The 22,884-nt window shown below is 38.5% G+C and overlaps 1 protein-coding gene across 3 annotated transcripts in view; it reads right to left on the bottom strand.

The window, feature by feature from the left end:
- ARNT2 (aryl hydrocarbon receptor nuclear translocator 2) overlaps positions 1-22,884 on the bottom strand; it is a 109,345-nt gene that overhangs the window by 27,194 nt on the left and 59,267 nt on the right. For 2 of the 3 annotated variants that reach the window (XM_062583807.1, XM_062583808.1), the window contains exons 6-11: positions 17,780-17,882; positions 15,073-15,138; positions 14,531-14,616; positions 5,410-5,486; positions 3,351-3,485; positions 2,351-2,425 (exon numbers count right to left, since the gene is read on the bottom strand). In XM_062583807.1, coding sequence (XP_062439791.1) covers positions 2,351-2,425; positions 3,351-3,485; positions 5,410-5,486; positions 14,531-14,616; positions 15,073-15,138; positions 17,780-17,882 — 542 coding nt within the window. The remainder of the gene's footprint in view (positions 1-2,350; positions 2,426-3,350; positions 3,486-5,409; positions 5,487-14,530; positions 14,617-15,072; positions 15,139-17,779; positions 17,883-22,884) is intronic. The other variant, XM_062583809.1, reaches the window with a different exon arrangement.

The following is a 22,884-nucleotide window of genomic DNA, read 5'->3' as shown; positions in this document are numbered from 1 at the left end:
TGAGTTCAGTAAGCCACATTCTACTATCAGCAATTTTCTACCACCACACCCAGAGAAAAGAATACAGAGCTTGTGTAGAAGTGTCCAGTCTGAACAGCATCCACTGGATATCAGATAGCTGTTTTCTGGAACCTTTGATACTGAACTCTATTTGTTGATCTTGGCCCTGAGAATATCTCGTTCTGGCTTGATTTTCCCACCCTGCCTGATGAATGAATTTATCTTCCCAAGGAAGTAAAAGCTTTGGGATGGATAGTGGCAATTGACCAAAAACTGCAAACCTCCCTCCCTCTTACTGTTATACACCGACCTGGTTCTGATATTGTCAGCAAAATAGAAATGTCAGGTTTTCAGAGGGTTTGAGAGAAAAAGAACTTACTGGAAATCAGTTACCTTTCTAATGAAAGGATTTCTAAAGCCAAACTAACTATAATAAAACAAACTGCAATGATCTATTTTCCCGAAGTATGAATTAAACAAACACTAATTCTGTAATAATACATAAAGTACAGATATCTTTGGTGGGAAAATTCTGAACTTCTTAAATTAGTGCACACAAACAAGATAACACAAAAAAGATTCAAAGCTAATGTTTAGCCTCTACTTTTTTACATTCTCTAGGAATAAAAACCACCTGGTGCATAGCTAAACCATTTACTTCAGTCTCATTTCATGATCAAAATAACAACCTCGATCACATTGCTACGGTTCTGAACAAAAATATACAAAGAAGGAATTGCCTACTAAAGAAACAGTGCAGTATTTTCATATTGAACTCTGGCCCAGGGAGCAGGAATTCTTCACTTCTCATCTGTGCTTCTTCCACTGTCTTGTTATGTGACCTTGAGCAAATCATGTAGGTCCCTGATCCAACAAATCATTTATGCATATGCCTAATATCCAGTAGTTTGATGAAAGTCCCCAGCAATTGACTTCAGGGATACAACAGCAGCCTCTTATGGCCTGATCTTGCTCTCACTGAATACAGGGAGGACTGAGTCACTAGCTTGAATGTTAGGTAGTCAGCCCTTCTGAGCCTCCAGCTGTGTTAAGACAATCACTTTAGAGACGGATATTTGACAAGTTATTATCCAGCAGCTCTCTGTCATTGTCTCTCAGATAAATTAGTGGAATCAATCACTTAAGCATTAGTGAAAAACAGCATATGTGTTCTCCCTGTGCTTCTTGCATGACAGTGCTGGTCAGGCACCAGTGCAGGGAGCTGAACCATCTGAAAACTAGCCCCATATAAAAGTGATTAGTCTCTTAGCTAGCTCACCCAGCAAGTCCATCTCTGTTAGTGCCAGGAGAGCAAGAAGGGTGGGGAGGAGGTCAAGGACAGGAGAAAAAAATGGAGCAGGACCTCCCTCTGGGTGACAGTTAACCATCAAGTAGGTTTAGCTGTAGCATCTCATCCGCAAGAAGGTAGGGCAAGAAAACCGATGGGGTGCCATAACCTACTTCAGGGGCATCCAACATTCATCTGTCTCTGCCTTTGAATAAACATCTTAAATTTAAAAGGTCTTCAGCTGCTGTTTGAAAACAGTCCACTGATGTGACACTGACATAGAAACAGCATGGTCACAAAGTCTTTGTCACTAGCTCAGCAGTGAAGCTAGTAGGTAAGAAATAGCTCAGGAGCAGTGATATTTTACATTATTTCAAACACTTCTGTAGGGACTGTAACTTTAATTTCACCATCTATTCTATGAACACAGAACAGCATTTATTATTTTCCCCCAGAGAGGTTTTTGCAGCTCTATTTTTGCATGCTATGCCTGAATAAATAATTAGCTATACAAATGATATTAAAAGTCACTTCATATCCATGTTTTACAGCTGAGAATCTCAACATCCAACACAAGATGCATCAACAAAACTTGCTTATCTAAAGGCTGTTGTCAGAAAATCTGAACTTCAATAATTGCTTACACATGTTACATCATGGTTTCTAGTGCAGAATGGAAGGCACTGAGAAGACCAGTAATAGACAGAACGTTTGAGAAAGCACTCCTACTGTATGCCCCAGATCAGTTTGGAACAATAAGCTCTACAACACGCTAAACTTCTTTGATATACTTAGGGTAACAGAGGCCCATTGCAAAAATGAATCCAGAGCAGTAACCTCCCGCATGTTCTTTCCTTTCTCTTGTTACATCTGTCTGCATTTCAATTCCCCCATAGGGAAAAGGGCCAGATTCTCTGTTGATGTAAGTGCTGAAAATCCATCAAGTTTATGGAACATGTCGTTGTCTACATCAGCAGAGAATTTAGGTCACAGACTCTATTACAGAGACAAAGTAACAAAGAAATACATAAATGGTGGAAGAAAGGGAGCAGGCTGCAGCACCTGTTGGAAACTCTCTCTCAAATGGCTTTGATCTTCAGGATGGCAGAATTCTAAAATGTCTTTCCCCAAAAGATCCTAGAAAAATAAAACATAAAACTGTGTAAAAAACCCAAATCACAGTAAAAATCCATGTGCATATCTGCAAGTAATCCTTGCAAACCTCTCTATCACCTGATCTATCACCCACAGTGGGACTATTCACTTACCAAGGGATAAATCTTAAAAACAAGGTTTGTAGGGATCATGGCCCACATTGCATTTATACTGTTGCGCAGACATATGTATTTACAAATAGATTTTAATTGAATTTTTAATACTTGAAGAATGGTGTCTTGAAAAGTCTAACATCCTCTGCTAAAGCTCATTTTATAGCACTACTTTTTGTAAAAATAGGTGTTATAAAGCTACCTAAAAATCAATACAAATGTGAAAAATAAATAAGCTAGAAATAAAATGATTTTTGCCTGAAAACTGTAACTGTTGAGATCAGAAAAAGTTATCACTGGAATTAAAAAGTAAAATGTAGTTATCAGAGAGAGCTGCGATAATTAGGAGTTCATTTACTAGTCTACTCAGTTCTATGATTAGCCTTTACTAAAAGGAGCAGATGCAAGTCTAAAGCAAAATAGATGCTATAAATGATGTTTGCCTACTGTTCAATAAATTGATAGAAGTTAAGATCTACAAGACCCTCTCCAAGCACTACTAACTTTCTATCACAGAAATGTCTTCACTGGGAAGCAGAGTAATATTTAAAGTAACTTGCTGTTAGAATTTAAATTGGACTTAAAAGGATAAAGTGATTTCCCACAAGGCAAAGGGGAAAACTCTAAATTTTACAAAGGCATGAATAGCAAAGAAAAGTAAACAGCATTTAGCACCTGACATACAAATAAGCAGCTAGAAATATTTCATGTTTTCCTGTTTTTATTCTTAATGTGCAAATAGAATTTTGTTCGTTAGTTTTAACCAGTCTCTGCATTCACAGTCATTTACTGACCTGAGGCTGGTAGCCAATGACACTGATGCATCTGGGGTCAACGAAGGTGATGACTCCATCAGAGTTGTGCCTAGACAAGAACTCAGTTGGGACTGACATGCCATTCATGTCCATGCACACTGGAGAGCTGGTTACCTAAGACCAATCAATCAAGTTCACAGAACTTAGTTCACAGAATAGTCATCCTAAGTCGAATTTGCTTATTCAGCTAAAGAAGAAAATCTGTTGGCAGGCTGCTAACTATTGAAGGAAGTCATAAATAAAACAACAACACAGATATATATGACACAGGAGTAGTTTCGGTTTAGTCTGCAGTGTAAATATGTCCCCTCGTGGCACTTACCTAGGCTTAACAGTACAGCAGAAAAACAAACACGAGAAGTTTCCAGCAAGGAAGGATATAGCAGAGATAAAAGTAAGGTTGGGTTTACCTCACAGTGGAAGCACCTTACAGCTAGGCATCTTGATGTCCACTTTCGTCAACCAAGAGAGATTTCCAGAGAACAAGTCAACCCAGAGAACCAACCAACCAACTTACTCTGGAGAAGGCTAGCTCATTATCTGTCTCACTGTCTAACTATCTGGAGAAGACCAGCTCATTATCTCACTAGCAGCTCTATCATTTTTATCTATCATTACCTAATGCTCCTGAAAGCTCATCAGAGAGAATGAAGCACGTCCAGCTATCCACCTGAAACCTGTGCGATCAGGACACTTCATCTCCTTTCCTAGTGGGGATACAAACGAGACTACACTTTTACTTACAGCCTTTGGCATCATCTCTCTTAATAGCACAGATGCAAAAAGAACAAAAATCTTACTTTTTGGTCTTTGCCTTGAAACGTAATAGCTTGTATGCAGGACTTCAACTTGCTGTTATAGAGCACAGTTCTTAATGTGTGCACCTTGACTTCTTTGTGATTAAATCCACCACCAGAGCCTCCTCTTGCCCGCCCTCACATAGCACCTGCTGGCTTGTCTTACGTGACAGATGTTTTGACACTCCACATGTTGCTAATGTGGTTTTCTGGGAAATCATCTTTTTTGGCAGCTATAACATCTGAATCCCTGTAACTTCCTTCCTTCCATTAGTGGATTATTTTATTCTTGATTATAAAAGTACGATTAAGTTAAAAAACATTAAAAAACATTCCTGTGGCTCTGCCACAATGGAGAAAACTTCAGTAATGTGCAGGTTGTTCACCTCAAACAAAACTGGTTTGGCACTTAGACTCCAATGAAAGAGTCATTCTATCTTGTAAGAAGGATTAATACCATCCTACCAGACAGCAATGAGGGTAGGCCAACTAGAGACCCTGCAGCAGGCTCGAAGATTTTCACTAATGGCTGAATTCCCAGGCCAAGAAGATAAAAATTAGCCTGTGCACTGCCACAATAAGAGATTCACCTCAACTGCTTGAGCTCCAGCTCAGAACTCTTATTAGCAATGGAAAAGGAAGAAAATACATCACTCTCAATAATCATGAGAAAAAAGAGGTAAAATTTTATTCCCACGGTTCCCTCCACTGACATCATATTTGAACGTGCAATACATTACATATTGAGAATAAAGCTACGATTTGTGAAGCCTCTCTTGGCTGCCTAATCTTTATTATTTTCAAAATAACCTCTGCAAGCAGTTTTCTAGAGTAGCTGATTAACGAGAGAGAAAGACAGTGAGTGTGTGAGCGAGCAAACAGTGGGAAGCACATCACTATCTTTGGCAACCACCTTAACCTACCATCTACACCAGGCTTCTCACTGTCTAGAATATCCCAGCCCTACACTACTTTAGAGAATGGCACGTGTGTACATGTTCATGTGCCAGGAGCATTTCTGCTACTGTTGCTGGGTTGAATAGAAATATAGGCCAAAATAACATTTTCATTTTGCTTTACTGACAGGTTTTAAAAAAGTCTCTGGCTGTATACAGACATCAAGGCCCTTTATTTTGTATGCATGTTAAAACCCACAAATCTCTGCACAAATCCTTTACAACTAAACCACAGCACTGATGATGCTTTCAACAGTAGCTCATATAAGGCAACATCTGCATTACCTGAAGCCTGCCTATTGCCACGAGGCAATATTTACTACCTTGTCCCACATCAGCATCTTCTTCTGGTATAGTCATTCCTAAAGAAAACAATAACAAACATTGTTACAATTAGAAAATTAGAATGAAGAGAGATGCTCTTGGCTTGGTTTTATATAATTTCAGGTATTCTAAATCATAAAAAACAACCATATCATTCTCTCTAGGATTCAGACATTATCTCTGGGTTCAGATCAGATAATCTTTCTCAGTTTTATTCTGTCCTACATGACTCACCGGCATATATAGCAATTTTGCTGAAGTCAAAGCAAATACACAAATTCCATTACATTGGACAATGAACAGTAACATTCCCATGACTACTGCTCTACAGCAAGTTAATGGAACCATGCTGTCACTTAATATGTTACGTCAATGCACACTATGTTCAGTTTTCTTTTGCAAATAACGTATTAAAATCATCCTTTAAAACAAAGATTATTCATTAACTTTGTGCTCACGCTTGACAGCCCGTTTTGCTTTTTTCTATAACGGACTAAATCTGGGTCATTACGTTGAAAGACTGAAAAAACGCGGATGCTTTACTAAGTGTTCATTTCAGTTGTGTAACAGGAGTAACTGTTATAAACAAATGAATAATTTCAAAACATACATGGGGATTGTCTTCCATTTCAGTATTTCACAAATAGGAGCATTCAGGAGATTAGCTCTGTTTACTTGTCAGTCGGCTGAGGTCTTTAGTAAGGCTGTTTCCCAACTAAAGCTTTAAGATGGCAATTTCCTATGAGACATTTCAAAACTCATCCTCCAATAGTAGCACTGCTGACTTATTTTAAGGGATTTGCAAACTCTTTTACAAGGCTTTTCAAGGAATTCAGTCACAACGGGCAGTGAATCATTTAAAATGCACTTTAAGGCCTTAATTAATTTAATTTCAAAGCAGCTACCAATTATGAAACAAAAACAACTTTTCCCCCCATAAAATTTATAATTCCCAGTACAAGTCAATCTTTGGACGATGTAGAGGATGACAACACACAACTCTTTAGAATGATGCCTCTGAAAAATGACTATAAATGCTGGTAAACAAACTGAAGTAGTCTCTTAATAAACTATTTTTTACCGAAAGAATTCAATCTTCTCTGATGATCGGTTTCTAAATATCATTCCACAGGCATTTCTCAGTCCTCACCAAGCTATGTAATGAAGTAAAATGTACAGAAGTATGAAAGAAAAAACCTCCATACTTTGGACAACATACTTATCACTTCAAACTTTATTTGCAATTAACTTTATTCACAACTGACCTCATTCACAGTTGGTGACAGATAACTAGGTTTTTATCAGGAGATCTCAAGAGCTTTATAAAGGAGGAACATTACTGTCCCTTACAAATGGGAAACTGAGATGTAGTAAGAATTTCAATGTCAAATGCAGTAACAGAGCTGCGAAAAGGACTGTTGTTTTCTATGCTAGAACCTCGCTAATCAGAGATATAAACTTGGCCCTAAATAACTTCTAAACCTTAGTGATATCCCTCAACAGAAGTCAGGATACTTTCTTTGAAATGCTTTTATAGAAGTTCTATGAAAAGATCAAGGTAGCACTGTATGACCTCGGGAGAACATTTTAAGAAATCACTAAACACGGAAGTTAAAAATAACACTGGGCTAAATCAACGCATGTTATTTTTCAGTTGAACTTTTCTGCCAAAAAAAAGTTTTGTGTTTCTGATAAATGCCCTTCCCTGAGTTACTAGAGACCAAAGCTTTTTATGAAGAGCCTTCATCCGACTTGGACTACGCAAAACATCCCTGAAATCAACACAAGTTGCTGTTACACTTCCCAGGGGACTGTTTTGCACTGCCTGCAGTTAATAAGAGAGAGGTCCTTCGGGCAGTTAAATTACAAAGCAGTGTTTTAATGTTTCACACACCACTTTTCCAGCCTCTTTTCTGGTACATACTACAAATTACAAAATAGACTCCAAACACAAACAAATCTCATGCTTTGAGACACCAGCGTATCACTGAGTATGAAACATCGACATTCAACTAGAGTTGAGAAATGCATTTTAGAGAAGTATTTTTACTTCCCTTGAAGAAATAACTGTGTGTCAATACAGCAATACAAAACTTAATAATCAGCTAATGACAGCTACAATACGCAAAGAGAAATCTGGCTGCCTCCTAATGATAGACAGAGAGAATTACACTGGAAAAGTAGCAGCAAATATCATCTACTGAAAACTGTCCACATAAGGCAAAAATTTCGCAGATACGTGGCTATCTGCTCATGTGGGGGTGGGGGGCAGGAGGTGAGCTCTAGAACTAAGCAAAGAGTACATGAGCAATTTTCATCTCAAAGAGGTAGAAAATGGTTAAATGAGAATTATATGAAGCTTTCAGAGGATGTTAAATGGCATCCAACACTGTTTTACCTCACCAAGCTGTGAACAGAGCGTGAATTGAGGGTAGGACAAATTAAATGATGTTGTAGTTTTGAGAGGAGGACTGATGCTGATATGAGAAATGCAGTAGTGGACAAAAGAAACAAAAACAAAAATCAAAAAAACCCAACAACAGAGTAGGAATGGTACTTCTGAGAATTAGCCTACTTAAACACAGAGGACCAAGCACAGTTTTAAGAAAATAGTTTTAGGCACTCTAGCACCTAAAATTATTTTCTTTAAATTAGGCATTCTAGTTGGTTAATGTTAACCAAAAGTTCCCTTACTTAAATAGGAATTTTCTATTTGAAAGGGACAATTTTGAAGTATTTTCCCTTCATTTCAATAGCTTTTTCAGTCATTTCCTTAGTGGCACAGTATATTGCAAAGGACAGCACAGATATTCAGCTGGATGGCTTCCACTTAGCTTAATCTTTTTGCTGCAGCTTTCAACAACACTCTCCTTTTTAGGAACTTGGTTCAGGCTTGCTACTGCCCAAATAAACTCAAAGCAACATAAACAATCTCCAAAATTAAACCTAGCTCAGAATCACCATTCCTGATGGAACTCAATGTTGGCAAGGGAAGCTGTTGTTCTAAATTACACTTTTTTTTCCCCCTTCTCAAAGATGGATTACATTAAGTCTGAATAACACACTGGAAAATTTATTAGTTGCGTTATCCCACAAGGCACGCTATGAATAAAAAACAATCTGCCTGGAATTAATCAATATATGACCCAGTGAATTGCTAACCCTTCCCTAAGTGCCTAGAGCAAAAAGATGCCAAAATGATTGCCAGCTCACCTGCAATTTAGGTGCTATTATTGATAGTATTCCATAGATGGCAATTCTTTTTCTTTTTTTACTCACTGATAGTTACAAAGATTCAACTGCGTGTGTGCTTACATATGACGATGCAGTTGTAGAAGAGATTTACTTTGCTTTAGTATACTTCCTATTGAACGTACTCCAGTAAGGACAGGTAAATAAAGATACGTGCGCTGCACCTAACGCTGGTTTGTCCAGCTCGACAGAACGTAATATAGCCCTGTAAGTTCATCAAGATATCAGTATTTCCAAAAAAAAAGTTCATCCAGGAGCAAGACCACGAAACTGACCTTGGAGAAAGCATAAGCAAAACAAACACTAGAGTTACTCGCATTCTTCACATGTAACCCTGCGAGAGGCTTTATTTCTCAATACCAAATATATGCTCCTCTTGGACAACAAACATAGTGCTACGCTTGTTCAGGTTAATATCAACAAACTGCAAAGCTAAGCCTGCAATTGAACATGACAAATAAAACTCTGTGCAGTTAAAGGTTGTATTTAATTTCCCAGCGTCCCTGGATGCCAGCAAACAGTATCCCACAGGGCAACAGCATGCATTTGGGTGGACATAAGGAAATTATTATTGTTACTTTTTAGTTTTCTCCACGAGCTTCCAGTTGGCCCTACCATCACAACAGCTTCGTCTTCTGCCTTCCATCTCCATCCCTCTGCCCTGTATTTTTGATGACACACAGAAAAGTGTCAGTGTGCTTGTGGTCTCACTTCACTACATTGAAAAATAAATGATTTATGAGTGTTTACAAAGGTAGAATTAAATCCACAATGGTCACTAGCAATCCCCTTAAACTGCCCATCTCCCTCAGAAAATTATTGATACAGCAAAACTGCACGATACTACCTCCTGAAGAAGCTTCTCCTACACAACAGTGGAAAGGGGTTTTCCAAAAGAGTTTTGTGGATGTTTATAGCATACCAAGGAGCAAATCTCAGGAAAAAATTCCAATTAAAAAAGAAAAAAAGAGGGTCTTTTTTAAAATAAAGCTTTAAAAATGACAGCACTGCAATGAATATTCAAACTACTATTTTGTTTTGTATTGGAAATGGGAGTACTCTGCACAAATGTCCAGATTCTGGCAAAAACTTTAAAATAATCTAACAGCTTTGGCATGTTGTGGTTAAGACGTTACCGTAAGTCTGACTTGGAAGACTAACATGTTTCTTTTTTTAAGATTAAAAAAAAGAAGAAGAAGAAGAAGAAGGAAAAAAAGATTTCAACATTATTTGAATTCACTATTATTCTGGGATTATTTTATTTGAAGTTTTTGAAATAAGTATCTATTTAAGCCTTTTATTCAGAATGTTTTTTTATTTTTTTTCCTGTAGGTCCTGGCTTTGATTTATAAGAAAAAAATTAGCAACATCCTGACAGATCGTAGCTTCTCTCTCAACCAAATATTTTCCATCAATTGTTATGGCATGAAGAAAACTATTAAGAAAATATCATATGGACCACATAAGATTCATCTCCTTCCAAGAATAAGATTCTCTGAGGGGGGAAAAGAAAAAGTAAATGCTTAAGCTTGAAACTAAATGATCAGAAGAAGGTTAGCATTTCTAAGGTCTGCGACTGGTTATGAGTTCGAAGCATTCTCTAGGCTAAGTATCACAAGGTCTTTTAGCTGTTCTGCTTCATGGAGAACAGAAGAACAAAGGCCAGGATTGGTACTCGGCCAGCTTCAAATAAAGGGTCTTTTTACTTCATTCAGAATAATCCAACATTGCACTGTCCTTGTTTATTCTCACATACCCTCCACATGAGGGATGAACAATGTAACTGGTTGGAAAGCTGAGTGGCAATATCTGATCTTTTTTTCAGTTGTCTCCCCCACAAAGTTTACTCTAATGCAGAGAGTCCACATGAGGTCAATATATTATTTACAAGGGGATAAGTGTGCCTGTATCATATGCTGGGCTTTCGTACTGAGTTTAATTTTACCCTTCTGTTGCAGGCGCAGTGGAGGAAAATGAACGGATCATTAACAAACTCAGCTGGAATAGATCCGCTCCTCAAAGAGGATCCGTCTTCTCTCTGTCGCTTCCTCAGCCAGAGGTAAATGCACTGCGCCAAGGGAACAGCCACGCGGCTCCTTCACCAGGGCAATGAGCAGGACACGCAGGCTGCAGCACTCCTTGGCACTGCTTTGCTAGGAAATACAAGCGAGGCAGGTGCTGCCCATGAGCCCTACATGCTCTGTGTTCATTTCCGTGCACAGGACGAGGCATGACACTGCCTGTATTTCCTCTCCCATTTCTCTTGCAATGAAAAAGGGCTAAAGACAGTTTGTCAAATAAGTAAGCGAGCTTTGCTGCTCCGTAAAAAGGTAAGGGGTAGCCAGATGCACAAAAGGGATTTCAGGCCGACAATGTTCTCGAATTCCCTTAGAGATTGTGCTGGGAGCAAACAGTGCCACCAGACTGCAGCCATGACGTAATTCTCTTTCTACTTCAGGCCACTGAAACAAAACCAAAACACCCTAGTCCTTAAAATACAATGCCATACTGACGCCAGCTGGTCTAGTTGATTTTTCACCTGTTTTAAATATTCAGATTAATCAAGAGATTTAGCACAGACTACTGACAGCAGCAGCATCTTCAAATCTTGGTGTATCATATTAGATACTCAAATCAGTTGGTTTATCATATTAATATTGATCACAGAGCAGTTCTTGTCTTTATATTTCTGTATCACCATTGATTGTGTTATGCTCACAGTGGGACTAAACAAAAATGTAACACATTGGCCACAGACAATACAATGTAACCCAGAAAGAGACAATAGAAGGTGCTAAACAAATGCAGATTGAGTGCATTTGCTAAATATTTGTTACTTTTTTATGAAAGTATGTATTACTCTCTTAAGTGTTGTACATTAGCTGCATAACTCAAGTGCCACGCTGAGTGCTCCGAAAGAAAAGAATATGGGGTACATATTAGAGTGTCCACTTGGTAACTGAAAAATAGATGACAATGATCCTTTCCCTGGCTGATTTTTAAAACATACGTGACCTGGCATAAACTCAATTCCCAAAGACCCAGAGACTATGCAAAGCCCAAGGGTTAGCTACTCTCTATCTGATTGGAACAAAAGTAATTTTATTATAGAGTAGAAGAGCTTCAGTAAATTCAATTATTCCCATGGTTATTTCATTTGCTTTGCACGTTATCGTTGAATTACCATCAGAAATAAGAACAAACGCAGTGATGTTGCCACTGACTTATTAAAATGTATTAGGGACCAGTTCAGCCATTAGATACCCACATTCGGCTCTCCAAATTAAGGGATACATGACAAACACCAGCATAAAGTGGGGAAGAATTGGAAAGGGAAGGAACACTCACAAAATTGATTCTGTACTATGTACCCTGAAAAAGGCACCCAAGCATGACCCTGATGAGTAACAGTTTGGACGACAACATAAAAAAACCACTGAAATTCCACACAAGAGTGTCAAAAATTGTGACGTCCCCTAGGAGCGTGATATAGTTCGGAGGCATTAACATTCTAGAAGAGCACTGGGATATCATAAGGGGAGCACCATGTGATCTCGAAGAGCAGAGTAATAGAAATGGAATGAACTTCAACATTACTAAACGCATAAGCATGCATTTCGGGACTAATAAATGTCATAAACTATAGCAATAGAAATGGGATGAAAGTTTATATTACTAAGCAAAAGATCACATAATTGAAAATGATTTTTGCTATGAACTGGAAGATTTGCATTGAGAACAACTGAGAAGGTGGTAGCCTTGTTTGCACAGCAGGTGATTTAGGATGCAGTAGGATGCACTGTACAAAAAAGAAGTATACAATATCCTATACCAAGAGGAAAGACACGAAATTCCATTGTCATTATATACCACTACAATCTCATCTGGAACAGAGTGTATAGTTTCAGTCACCCACAGTTTGAAAAGTTAAATTAAGACAGGTATAAGTGCAGAGAAAAGACACAAGGATAAAGAGAAGAAAAGACAGTGAGTGCATCATACTAGGGGAGATCAGAAGAAGCAGGCTGTCAAGGCTGACAGGATATGACTTCTATCTGGAAATGCACTAGAACATTCGAGAGGGACAGAGAAACAAGGCAGGAAAACTCCTGTTTGACCTTAAGGGAAATATTAGCATAATACACTAGCATAAACTGCTCAAAAACTACTGAAGACCGGAAATTAGAGAGAGGTTTGTAACCATGAGAGAGAAGTGAGATTTTGAAAAAGCTGGAGTAGGCAAAAACACCTCACCTTATTAAACTGGCATTTACAGTGATACCTGACCACAGGGCACTTGAAGATCCAGAAGATCCTTTTCAACCTGTGCTGCTTTACTGCAGTTACCTACTCCCCTATAAAAATACAGACCAGAGGCTGTACTGCTAACATATTACCTAGCACTATAATCAGTTCATCTGTTTGCAACTCTGTATTAGAAGAATACATACGTAATCATGTGCAGCAGCCTTTCCATTTCAGCTGAGCAAGAAACTGCAAGAATCTCATTAGACTCGCATCTTTCTGAAGAGATACTCCGTGCGTCATGGCTGAATTCACTTATATTTGAACATACTAGTAGAAAAACTAATCTCTTTGTGGAAGATACAGTATGTTTTGTTTAATTTTGACAGAGCAATTTACACCTACTGTTCTGTTCGCTCATCTGAAATTGAAATGAAATTGAAACATTTTGACTTCTATAGCACACTGAAATGTATTAAATTTATTAGCAAAAGGAAGAAATGTTTTTGCTATCTGCAATGTGGTTCTGAACCACAGATCATGTTTGATATAAATTACCCTTATTCTGCTTGGCCGCATGAATTACAGAAACATTCACATGCTTCAGTTTTGTCTGTATTATACGCGCATACATATGTGCTTATGTGTGAGGTGAGAAACACTGGTAATAAACTATTATTTAACATTTGAAACTGCAATTCAGCAGGAAACCAACAAAAAGTTTACATCTGCATACTGAAATCTGCACAACACTGTATACGTTCAGTACAAGCCAACTTTTAGTGTTCCCAATGTCTGAATAAATATGATTTATGTTTGTGGCATACGACCATAAAGGAACAGGACATGGTTTGATTCATGCCAGGAGGCAGAGTCATATTAAAAAACAACTTATTTAACGACTGCAAACGCCAAGGTCAACCACTTCAGTTCATGATGATGCCTGGATGAACTCTACTGTCTCCCCTTGTTCTATGAATTTCCCAAATGGAAATATTCCCATCTGTAATACTGCGTTACAGTAGGTAAATGTTTTTCTTCTGTAGTTCAAAGTAATATGCCAAGACTTGTTTCCCAGAAAAACAGCCTCAAAACAGAACTTACCACAAAAGCTGAGCATTCCCCATTACCACCACCACCTTCCAGTGAAAATACATGCACCTAAACTGAAACTGAACATTTTCCTACATCGGCACTTCAACTCAGTACTTAAATACAAAACTGCTACTTGCTTTTGTTTAGAGGTACAAGAGCTCTTTGTTTACCTTCTTAAAATCAGGCTGTTTTTATGTAGGCTATCAGATTGAAAACCTTTGGCCTCAGTTGCCGTAATCTCACGTTACTTGAGACAACTCCTACAGCTCTCTGGGCCAATGAAATTGAGAAGGGTGTTTCATACAGAAAGCCTAGGAGACCATGAATGCGTAAAAACTGATTTCTGGCATCAAAAGCTTTTCAAGGATGAGACAGATGGGGTTGCCACACAGAAATTCAGCCTGTTTCCTTATCAGCAAATTAATCTTTATCTAGTTTTTCTCTCATCTTGCAGACAGTAAGGCACATGCTCTTTGAATGAGATACATACCTGCTGGTGGCCAAGCCTTGATATAACCAGTGCAATGGACAACAGCATACTGTGCTTCGCCTTCTTTTACTGGGCCAAGGCCATTCCTAAACGATAAGGAAACAAACAAACAAACAGACAGTACTGATTGACCCACAGAAGCGCTTTATGGGTTTAAACTTTTACCAATGATTTACAGATATTTGTAAGTTATACAACCAACTCTCAATGTAAGTTCTGTAGTCAGCTCCATTATAGTGCTCTTCAAGTCTTATTCGTCTTCCATAACACCTCTAGGAGGAAGATAATTAGTTTTATTTCACAAATGGAGATAGTTAAGACAAAGAAGTTGAGCGACTTCCTCAAGGCCTGCACCAGGATCCAGTGACACTGCCACAGCTGAATTTAGTGGCAAGTTCTTCTCTCCTGTGACCCAGTGCTATTTATATGCTGTATGCTAATACAAATGTTTGTCCAGGTAGTACTACTCAACTGAATATTAGCCCAGGGAAAATGAGCATGCTTAGGTCAACTACGTGTAGTGGTAATTTAAGTAATAGTACCTGTATCTTTTTCTCATGGTGGTTATTCTGTTCAGAGGTAAATGATCCAGAGGAGCATTTCCACACCTAGAAATAAATTCATATTTCAACGGGCTCAAAAATGAATATAAATGCCTTGGATGAAAATGCATTTTAACACCTTTGGTAGGATATACAAGCACACAGCAATAGCAATTCCTGATAGGAATTTCCAGACATACCTTTCCTTAGAACTTGCTGTTTCTGCAATCTGTTTTTTTTTTGTGTGTGTGTACTACAAATATTTTCATGATTTTAGAAAGAAAAATAGAAAAAGCTATAAAAATAATTCCTTCCAAACCTAAGGACAACTTGAAACAGAAAATTCCAAGACCAGTTTAAGAATAGATTTGTAATATTTTGACATGTCTTACAGCATAACAAGAGTGAAAACTAGAGAAGAATACAAATTGGGCCTCCAAATAAAATCTCCACACAAAACAATGTCAGTGTACCAATAACCTCCCTAGACAGAGAAATTATGCTCATCGTATACCAGCTACAACATATTAGACACTAATCTAATCTTTGCAAGGATGGACTATTTATAATGTTAAGTAACTTTAAAGCTTTTTCCTGTATATTTTGCGATATTCTAACTGTGCTCAATTGCATAATTGTAACACCCCTTTGGAAGGTAAGTAAATAGTTCAAAGTAAAAAAACAGAGTTCATTCTCAGTGGAAAAAGAAGAACAACAACAATGAAAAGTAGTCAAAAGAAAGTTCACATTATTTGCACAGTACTTGAGGATCAGTTTCCCCACAAGGATTTTTTTTTTTTTTTCAAACCAGTCACTGCCAAGGAGAAGAAATGAACAAGTACAATAAGATTTAGAATCAGAAAAACAATGGGGCTACTGGCATGTATAAAATTACTCTCAATGCACTGGAGTTTAAAGAATTGGAGTGTTAGGAAATAACTATGACTTGATTTGTTGTTTTAAAAGCTGGAAAACCTTTGTAAACAGGTCATTAAACCTGGTTTTCTTTGCTCAAAGTTGTTCCGGTCACATGATCACTAAGCGCAGCTTAGAGGAAGAGTAAGTAGTGTTCCAAGTATTTCTCTGCTGGCTGTTATTTCTTATTCTCTGAAATTAATAGTAAAGAGTAGTAACACTACAGGAGTCAGACACTTGTGTCTTTCAAAGAGACAAATTGCTGCCAAACAGTAACATCTTTTCTGTGCTAGCCACTCATTAGGAGCTGCTGCCCCTAAAACTGCATCTTTTGACATGTTCTAGCTCCTGACCCTGTATCAACCTTGCTAAGGGACATCCAAAAATCAAACTCCATGCCATCTTTGGCACCTGGAACCCACTGGCTGTGGGTTGCTGACCCTTGTTAGATGAGAAAAGATGCCTGCTGATAAGCAAATATCAGACTTGATCTTTCTAAAGAAATCTTTGTCTGAATATCCCATGTTATTTACTAATAGACTGCAGAGAAAAACATTTTTAACATTACTTGAGAGGATGTGTATATGGTACTGGGTTCATAATTTCAATGGACAAATTTAGTTCCCACTTCTGCAGATTATAATCTCTCACACTGTTGAGTATCAAGAGAAGGGGCTGGTTTGAAAACAGGTCCACAGAGACAGTGTGTTCCTATTGCACCCTTCTACAATGATAATTTGGTTAAATTATGGCCATTCTCCTGCACATATCACCATAAAACAGAGCAAGGACTAGGGCCCATGTCTTCTTTGCATGGACCAAGAATGGCTACGCATAATAGGAACCATAGCTTTGAAATCTGATCTTTCAGGTTCGGTAAACTATATAAAACCCTTAACGAAGGCACCCGGGAGCCATACATTCAGCCTTCTCTTGTGACTGAAAGAGCATCTACCACACAAACAGAAGTACGGGCATCTGTTGTAATGTGTGAAATATTTTGGTTTGTGTTTTGCTACATAACTGATTTTGCATCATCTATTCCTAGCATAAGTATTGGATAAAAGATGCAGATGCAATTATGTACTTTCCCCATTAACCACACAGAGAGCAACTTATTGCAATAACAATAGACATTTTTATCTAGTTAGCACTGTAACAACACAAGTACCCACAAGCCCTAGTCAGAAGTACGAGGCAGACACATCTCTTTAAGAAATCTCCAAGCAATACAGGAGAAGTCAGAAAAATGCAAAATAAAACCTTTAACAGTTAGTCATTTATCTAAAATTAACCAGCTGACATCTGGTTAATTCATACCAGGCTTAGGTTGATGTCTTACATTGCTGGCAAGTTTGCAACTGAATTCCTGTTTGTCTGCAAGATTCTTTCAATATTATTAGTGCGCTGAAAAAATATACAGAGTTGGGCTTTCATTTCACTTACGAAAGCTTCCCAAAGCATTGATTTGAATAAACTGGCTCAAAGAGACAACAGTTTGCATTCCCGGAGTAAAGTTGTCATGAAATTCTCTGGGGAAAAGCATGCAACACACCACACTGATATAAATAACTGCTACACATATAGGGGGTGCTGACTTAGTGATTAATCACAAGGAAAGACAGGTTTCAGCTATACTCCAGTTATAAAAGCAAGCTTTCTGGAAATGCTAAATGGAAGTATGCCATCACAGCTTCAGTTTTTAAACAGATAAATTAGTCAACAAAATGTCTGAAGTTTATAATCTGAGAAGGATCTGGAAACATCACAGGAACACAAAGTAAACGCATACCTCATTCGGCAAATGAAAGAACGTCTTGATCCCATGCACATTCTCATTGAGGACTGCTGACCCTCCTTCTTTACTGTTCCAGTCTTCAAGTCCAGTATTCGTCCTAGAAAAGCCAAAGAGAGTGACTGTGTAGCACATACATTTAATTCCATTTACCAAAAGATGTACTAGATTAAGATGACAATATATTCATAAACTAAATGTCATCAGCCCATTTAAGCAAAAAAAAAAAAAAAAAAAAAAAAAAGAGAGAGAGAGATCAGTTATGTGCTGGTTTAAATAACGATTTCAGTGAGTCACAATACTGACTGCTCTTTTCTAATTCATGCTGGTCCAAGGCCAATTTCTAAGGCAGGATCAAAATGCCTAAAGACAGAGGAGACATCAAAAGCAAGAATAGCTTTTTGACTCGTCTGCTTTCTCCATTTCTTACTAGAACTGTGGATAAAGCATCATTTCCTTGAGAGCTGTTTTTCTTCTCCTGTGTTCCATTGTCTATCCAGAATGCCCTCACTGTAAGAGCACCTCACATGCACAGGGCTGCAGCAACAGTCAGGAATACATCAGATGAAGCTTTTCTTCTTGCCAGTTAGACTAAGAATATGTCACAGTAGCACATGTGTGAAGCCCCTTCAGAACTGATCACACTGAAAACTGACACACCAGCATTTTTTAAAGATTAATTTTCAGCTGGATCAGTGAGATGATCCGATTCACCCCATGGCAACACTGGAGTCTAGGCAAGGTCAGCAGCAGGACCCTGCAGATCAACATAAGCTGACTGTGGACCTCTGAACTTCACCCCAAAGACACAGAGTTGAAGAGAGATGACAGCAACTATGTCAAGGCATCTCAAGAGAGGACAGGGTGGAGGGCACTGACACTCCTACTGTAGAGTGGGAGAAGGTCCAAAATAAACAAACAAACAAAACACCAAAAAGATAGCAAAGCAGTAGCGCAGATTAATCTCTCCATACTCCTGAGAGAAAACAGAAGGCAGTGAGCACTACAGAAAACTTCAGATCAGGGTAGAGGCCTAGAATCTTATTGCTTATTTGCAAAGAACTGACAGAATTGACTTCTGCATCTACAACTCAATTGCCAACAGATTAATATAAAATCTTCCACATTAGTAACATGGAGTAGAAATGAATTATTGGCCTAGACATACTATGCTTCAGGGCAAAAGTGACAGGGGCAAAAGGAATGCAGCAAGACAACAGTTATACAATCCAAGGGCAGCCACTAGCGCTGATGGGACACAAGGCCTCCAGTCTTCTTAGACTCCATTGCCCAGCCGTGTAAGTCCAGCCATGAGCAAGACCTACATGTTTAGGAAGGGAACAGTATCTTTTAATAACTGAAGTTATACAGACCTAAGACATCAAAGCCTTTATTGTGATATAACAATAACCAAGTTTGCAGCAATACAAGATACCACATCCTCTTTATATGAAACGGAAGAAATAATCTAGAATATATCTAAAGTCTTTCTTAATAGATTTCATCAAAAGTCTCTGTCCAAAAATTAAGTTCTGAAATAAATCCACTGCCAAAACATTTGCATTTCAGAATTATTTTAACTGAAAATATTCACCTGCATCCATGAATGGGAGTAAAATCATCACAAAACACTTTAAAGATTAAAATTGTAAATAAAAACTTTGGCAGTAGCATTTTATTCTTAAGGTTTATTAAAGATAACTACTTCTGGAGAAAAGCTATCCTCATTGACATAAAGTTAGACTGTGTCAGTTGGTATATCTCAGAAATATAATTCAGATTGTTAAAAATTGGGCCAGCCTGTGAACAATTCCTAAAGATGTTTCAATTCAGAGCACTTCTCTGAAGGATTCCATTCTTCAGCTATATATTAATGTAGATGCATATATAATGCATGTATTAATGTATGATTCAGGTGTTAGCTGGAAGGAAATCACAATACCATATGTCCCAGCTCAGTTACACTGGCCCTGTGATGCAGGAGCAGCCCATGTTCAAATCCACTCCACTCAGCTGCATGAGAGAAAGCCTTGCACAGAGGCAGTATCCTATTTCATGCATTCCAAGTCACAGACTATTTTCCCCACCTCCTCAACTAGTGGCGGGGGGGGGGGGGGATATTTAGAGAAATAAAATCAGAGAAACAACTTATACATTTTAGAGAAATAAAAGGTCACGAGGTAAGAGGCAAGCTGACTCACAGAAAAAGGTAGTATCTGACAGTGCAAACAAAGTATCTGTGCAGGACTCAATGGCTGTCCATAGCAGCAAGAAAGCCAAATCAAACCATTAAAAGCATTTTTCTCTTTGGACAAGATAACATTGTCATACATATAAACAAACAAAAAAAAAAGAGTTGTTTTCTATGCACTTTTTTTCATACCAATGAAAATTCCTAGTGTGACACTAATGATCAAAAAGCAGAGTCAAAAGCATCATTCAAACAGCTAATAGAAATTTCTCAGTTTTTATCATCAAGGACTATCTATAAATACAAGGACATTTCAGAACTACATGACTGTTAAGCTTAAAATTGCTGACCCATGTTCCTTTGGCAAGCTTGTAACCCTCTCGCCAACAACAAAAGTCACATTTTTTAAAGTTAGCTTTTTATTTGGCAATGTCTTAAAAAGATGCACCAGACAACAAAATTAGTGGTCTAAATTTTGCCTTGACTTACAGAATCACTTGCGGTGGGTGGGAAATGAGTCAGAGAAGTTTGGAACATAGATAAAGCTCTCAGTCGCTTGTTTTAGGAGTCCATCACATGGGTGTTTTAACCTTGCAAAACTCTAACAATATACTGCAGCTTTTTATACAGAACAGGCAATTTGTGACTTGTTTATTATTAGAAGTTCGTGATCACGTTATAGGGAAGAATTACAGCTGAATAAATTAAGGACGGACAGAGCTTTCAATTTAGCTCAAACCAGCCTGCCAATGTACTCCTTGGGATCTCCTAAGACATGGCACAACAGGGCTCATAACTCTGTTGAAACTTTTAAATGACTGTAGAGAGCATCTGTCAAAAGAAACCCAGAAGCAAGCCAGCTACAAGATCGGTACTCAACTAATGTGGCTGAGCACACCTGCCACAACGCAGGACCCAGAAGCAATGCTAGCTGTGAAAAAGCAACTACGTAACTCATGGAAGTCCTTACACCCTGTGTCTATGCACAGTACTGCATACAAACTAACTACAGTTAGAGCTTTTTCTGTTCAGCTGCTTTATGATGGCAATCTGGATACAGTGTCATTACCATTCCCCCAATTTATTTTCATATGTATTTCTCAAAAAAAAAAAAATCAGAAAAAACAAAAGAATAAGTAAAAAATCCACTTCATTTCTTGACCGAGATTTACAGCACCTAGTTTTTACCAGATAGTTTTACTGAAATGCAAGCAGACACAAAACAGGTAAGTCGTAACAAGCTGGAGTTGTATCACAACATTTGTCATGACGTCTTATTGCTGTGAAAATCTACAACTGCAGCAGTAATACAGTGTTATCTGGTACCAAGACAAAAATCACAGTGTTAACTCTTCCCTGGACTACGAACCACTCGACGCCCGACTGGAGAATGGATTGGCCCGTACTGTTCCACCTTGCGAAATCATCGTCTGCTGTCCTGGATTGTAGCGCGTGGCACGTGGCGGGCGGCCTGGCACGCGCCCACCAGGCAGCACAGGCAGGGCCCCGGCCACTGCCGCTTCTTTGGTTCTTCCTGGGAAGCTACCGACTGGGAGCCCTAAGCAAGTTGCACGTAGGACTCCTAAGATCTACTTCTGACCTAGGTGTTGTGAATGCCAAATTAGTCACAGAAATCATCAGCTGCTTTAATACCATCGAGCAACAGTTCACTGCAGCTGCCCATTTGATGCACCCAAGTGGATCCCGTATCACAGCCACGCAGGCTGAAATAAATCTCAACTCCATGTCACGTGCACAGCTGAATGCAAGCAGGCAGTATATCACGATGATAGCTCTGTAACAGAACTGTAAAATACTCTTTTCTCTCTGTGTTTCTGCATCTTTTACCCTAATGCTGTTTCCTCACGGATAAACGGACATTTAGGTTCCTCCACAGGAAACACGCCCAAAATATCTTTGATGTTAATATTGGCAATTATATTCTGATGAATAAGAAGTATTTTAGGACACTGTGACAACTTCCTATACCTGAATAATGCACTTGCACATTTTCTTTCATTCTTCTGGTTTCTTTAGCAGAACCATTTTAAAGGGGAAATGCAACCCAGTGACACCACCAGCAGGATCTCTGAGATTTCACACAAAGTTATAATTGCATGTAGTTCATTTTATGTTAAACTTCTCCCCTCTCCAGCTCCAAATACAACTCTTAGATACAACAAGCACAGGATGCACGTCTCGATCATGGCCCTGCTGTGACAGACGTTGCTGTCTTATCACTTGTAGCAGCTGCACAGTTGAGAGGAAACTGCAGTTTATTCTGCTGCAAACAGGTGAGCAAATAAAATGAGCAGAATGCTTACTAAAACCAATGCATAAATCACTCTGGTCTGGATATAATTGATAATGTATTGAAATTTACCCATTACAGTCCAAATGTAGAAGGCAGTTTCACTTAAATCTGTAATAAACCAACTATCTTCTAAAGCACTGATCCACCAGGCGACCCAGGAACCTGATGTCTGCTGTTGTTACAGGAAAGGACTGTGAAAATGGCCCACGGGGGTGAGGAGGCTGTGCAAGAGATTAATTATCTGGATAAAATTACAGAAGCCATATAAAGCTCTTGCCACTAATGAGAATAGGTAGTCAGCAATTCAAGTACTGAGGATACATGCCAGAAACATTCCCTTTGTGTTATGCCAGGGCACATTTTCAAAGATGCTCTAAAAATGTTCTTATAATAATTAAGGGGACAAATCTTCATACTGGCATTAATGTGCCCCTGCATGTGTGCAAATAGTGAACAAATTATGCATGTAGCTTCCCCTTTTGGACATACAATTGCTACTGTGAATGTTCAAATTTATCTTTTCTACACTTTCAATGTTTGAGATGAACCTAAGCCAAGGATCAGCCTGGACCTACTGAAGCTCATGGGGTGTGAAAT

The sequence above is a fragment of the Rhea pennata genome, chromosome 10 (genome assembly GCF_028389875.1).
Source record: "Rhea pennata isolate bPtePen1 chromosome 10, bPtePen1.pri, whole genome shotgun sequence".
In the NCBI taxonomy this organism is placed as follows: Eukaryota; Metazoa; Chordata; class Aves; order Rheiformes; family Rheidae; genus Rhea; species Rhea pennata.
Note: the sequence above shows the minus strand (reverse complement) of the source record. Positions and strands in the feature narration are given on the sequence as shown.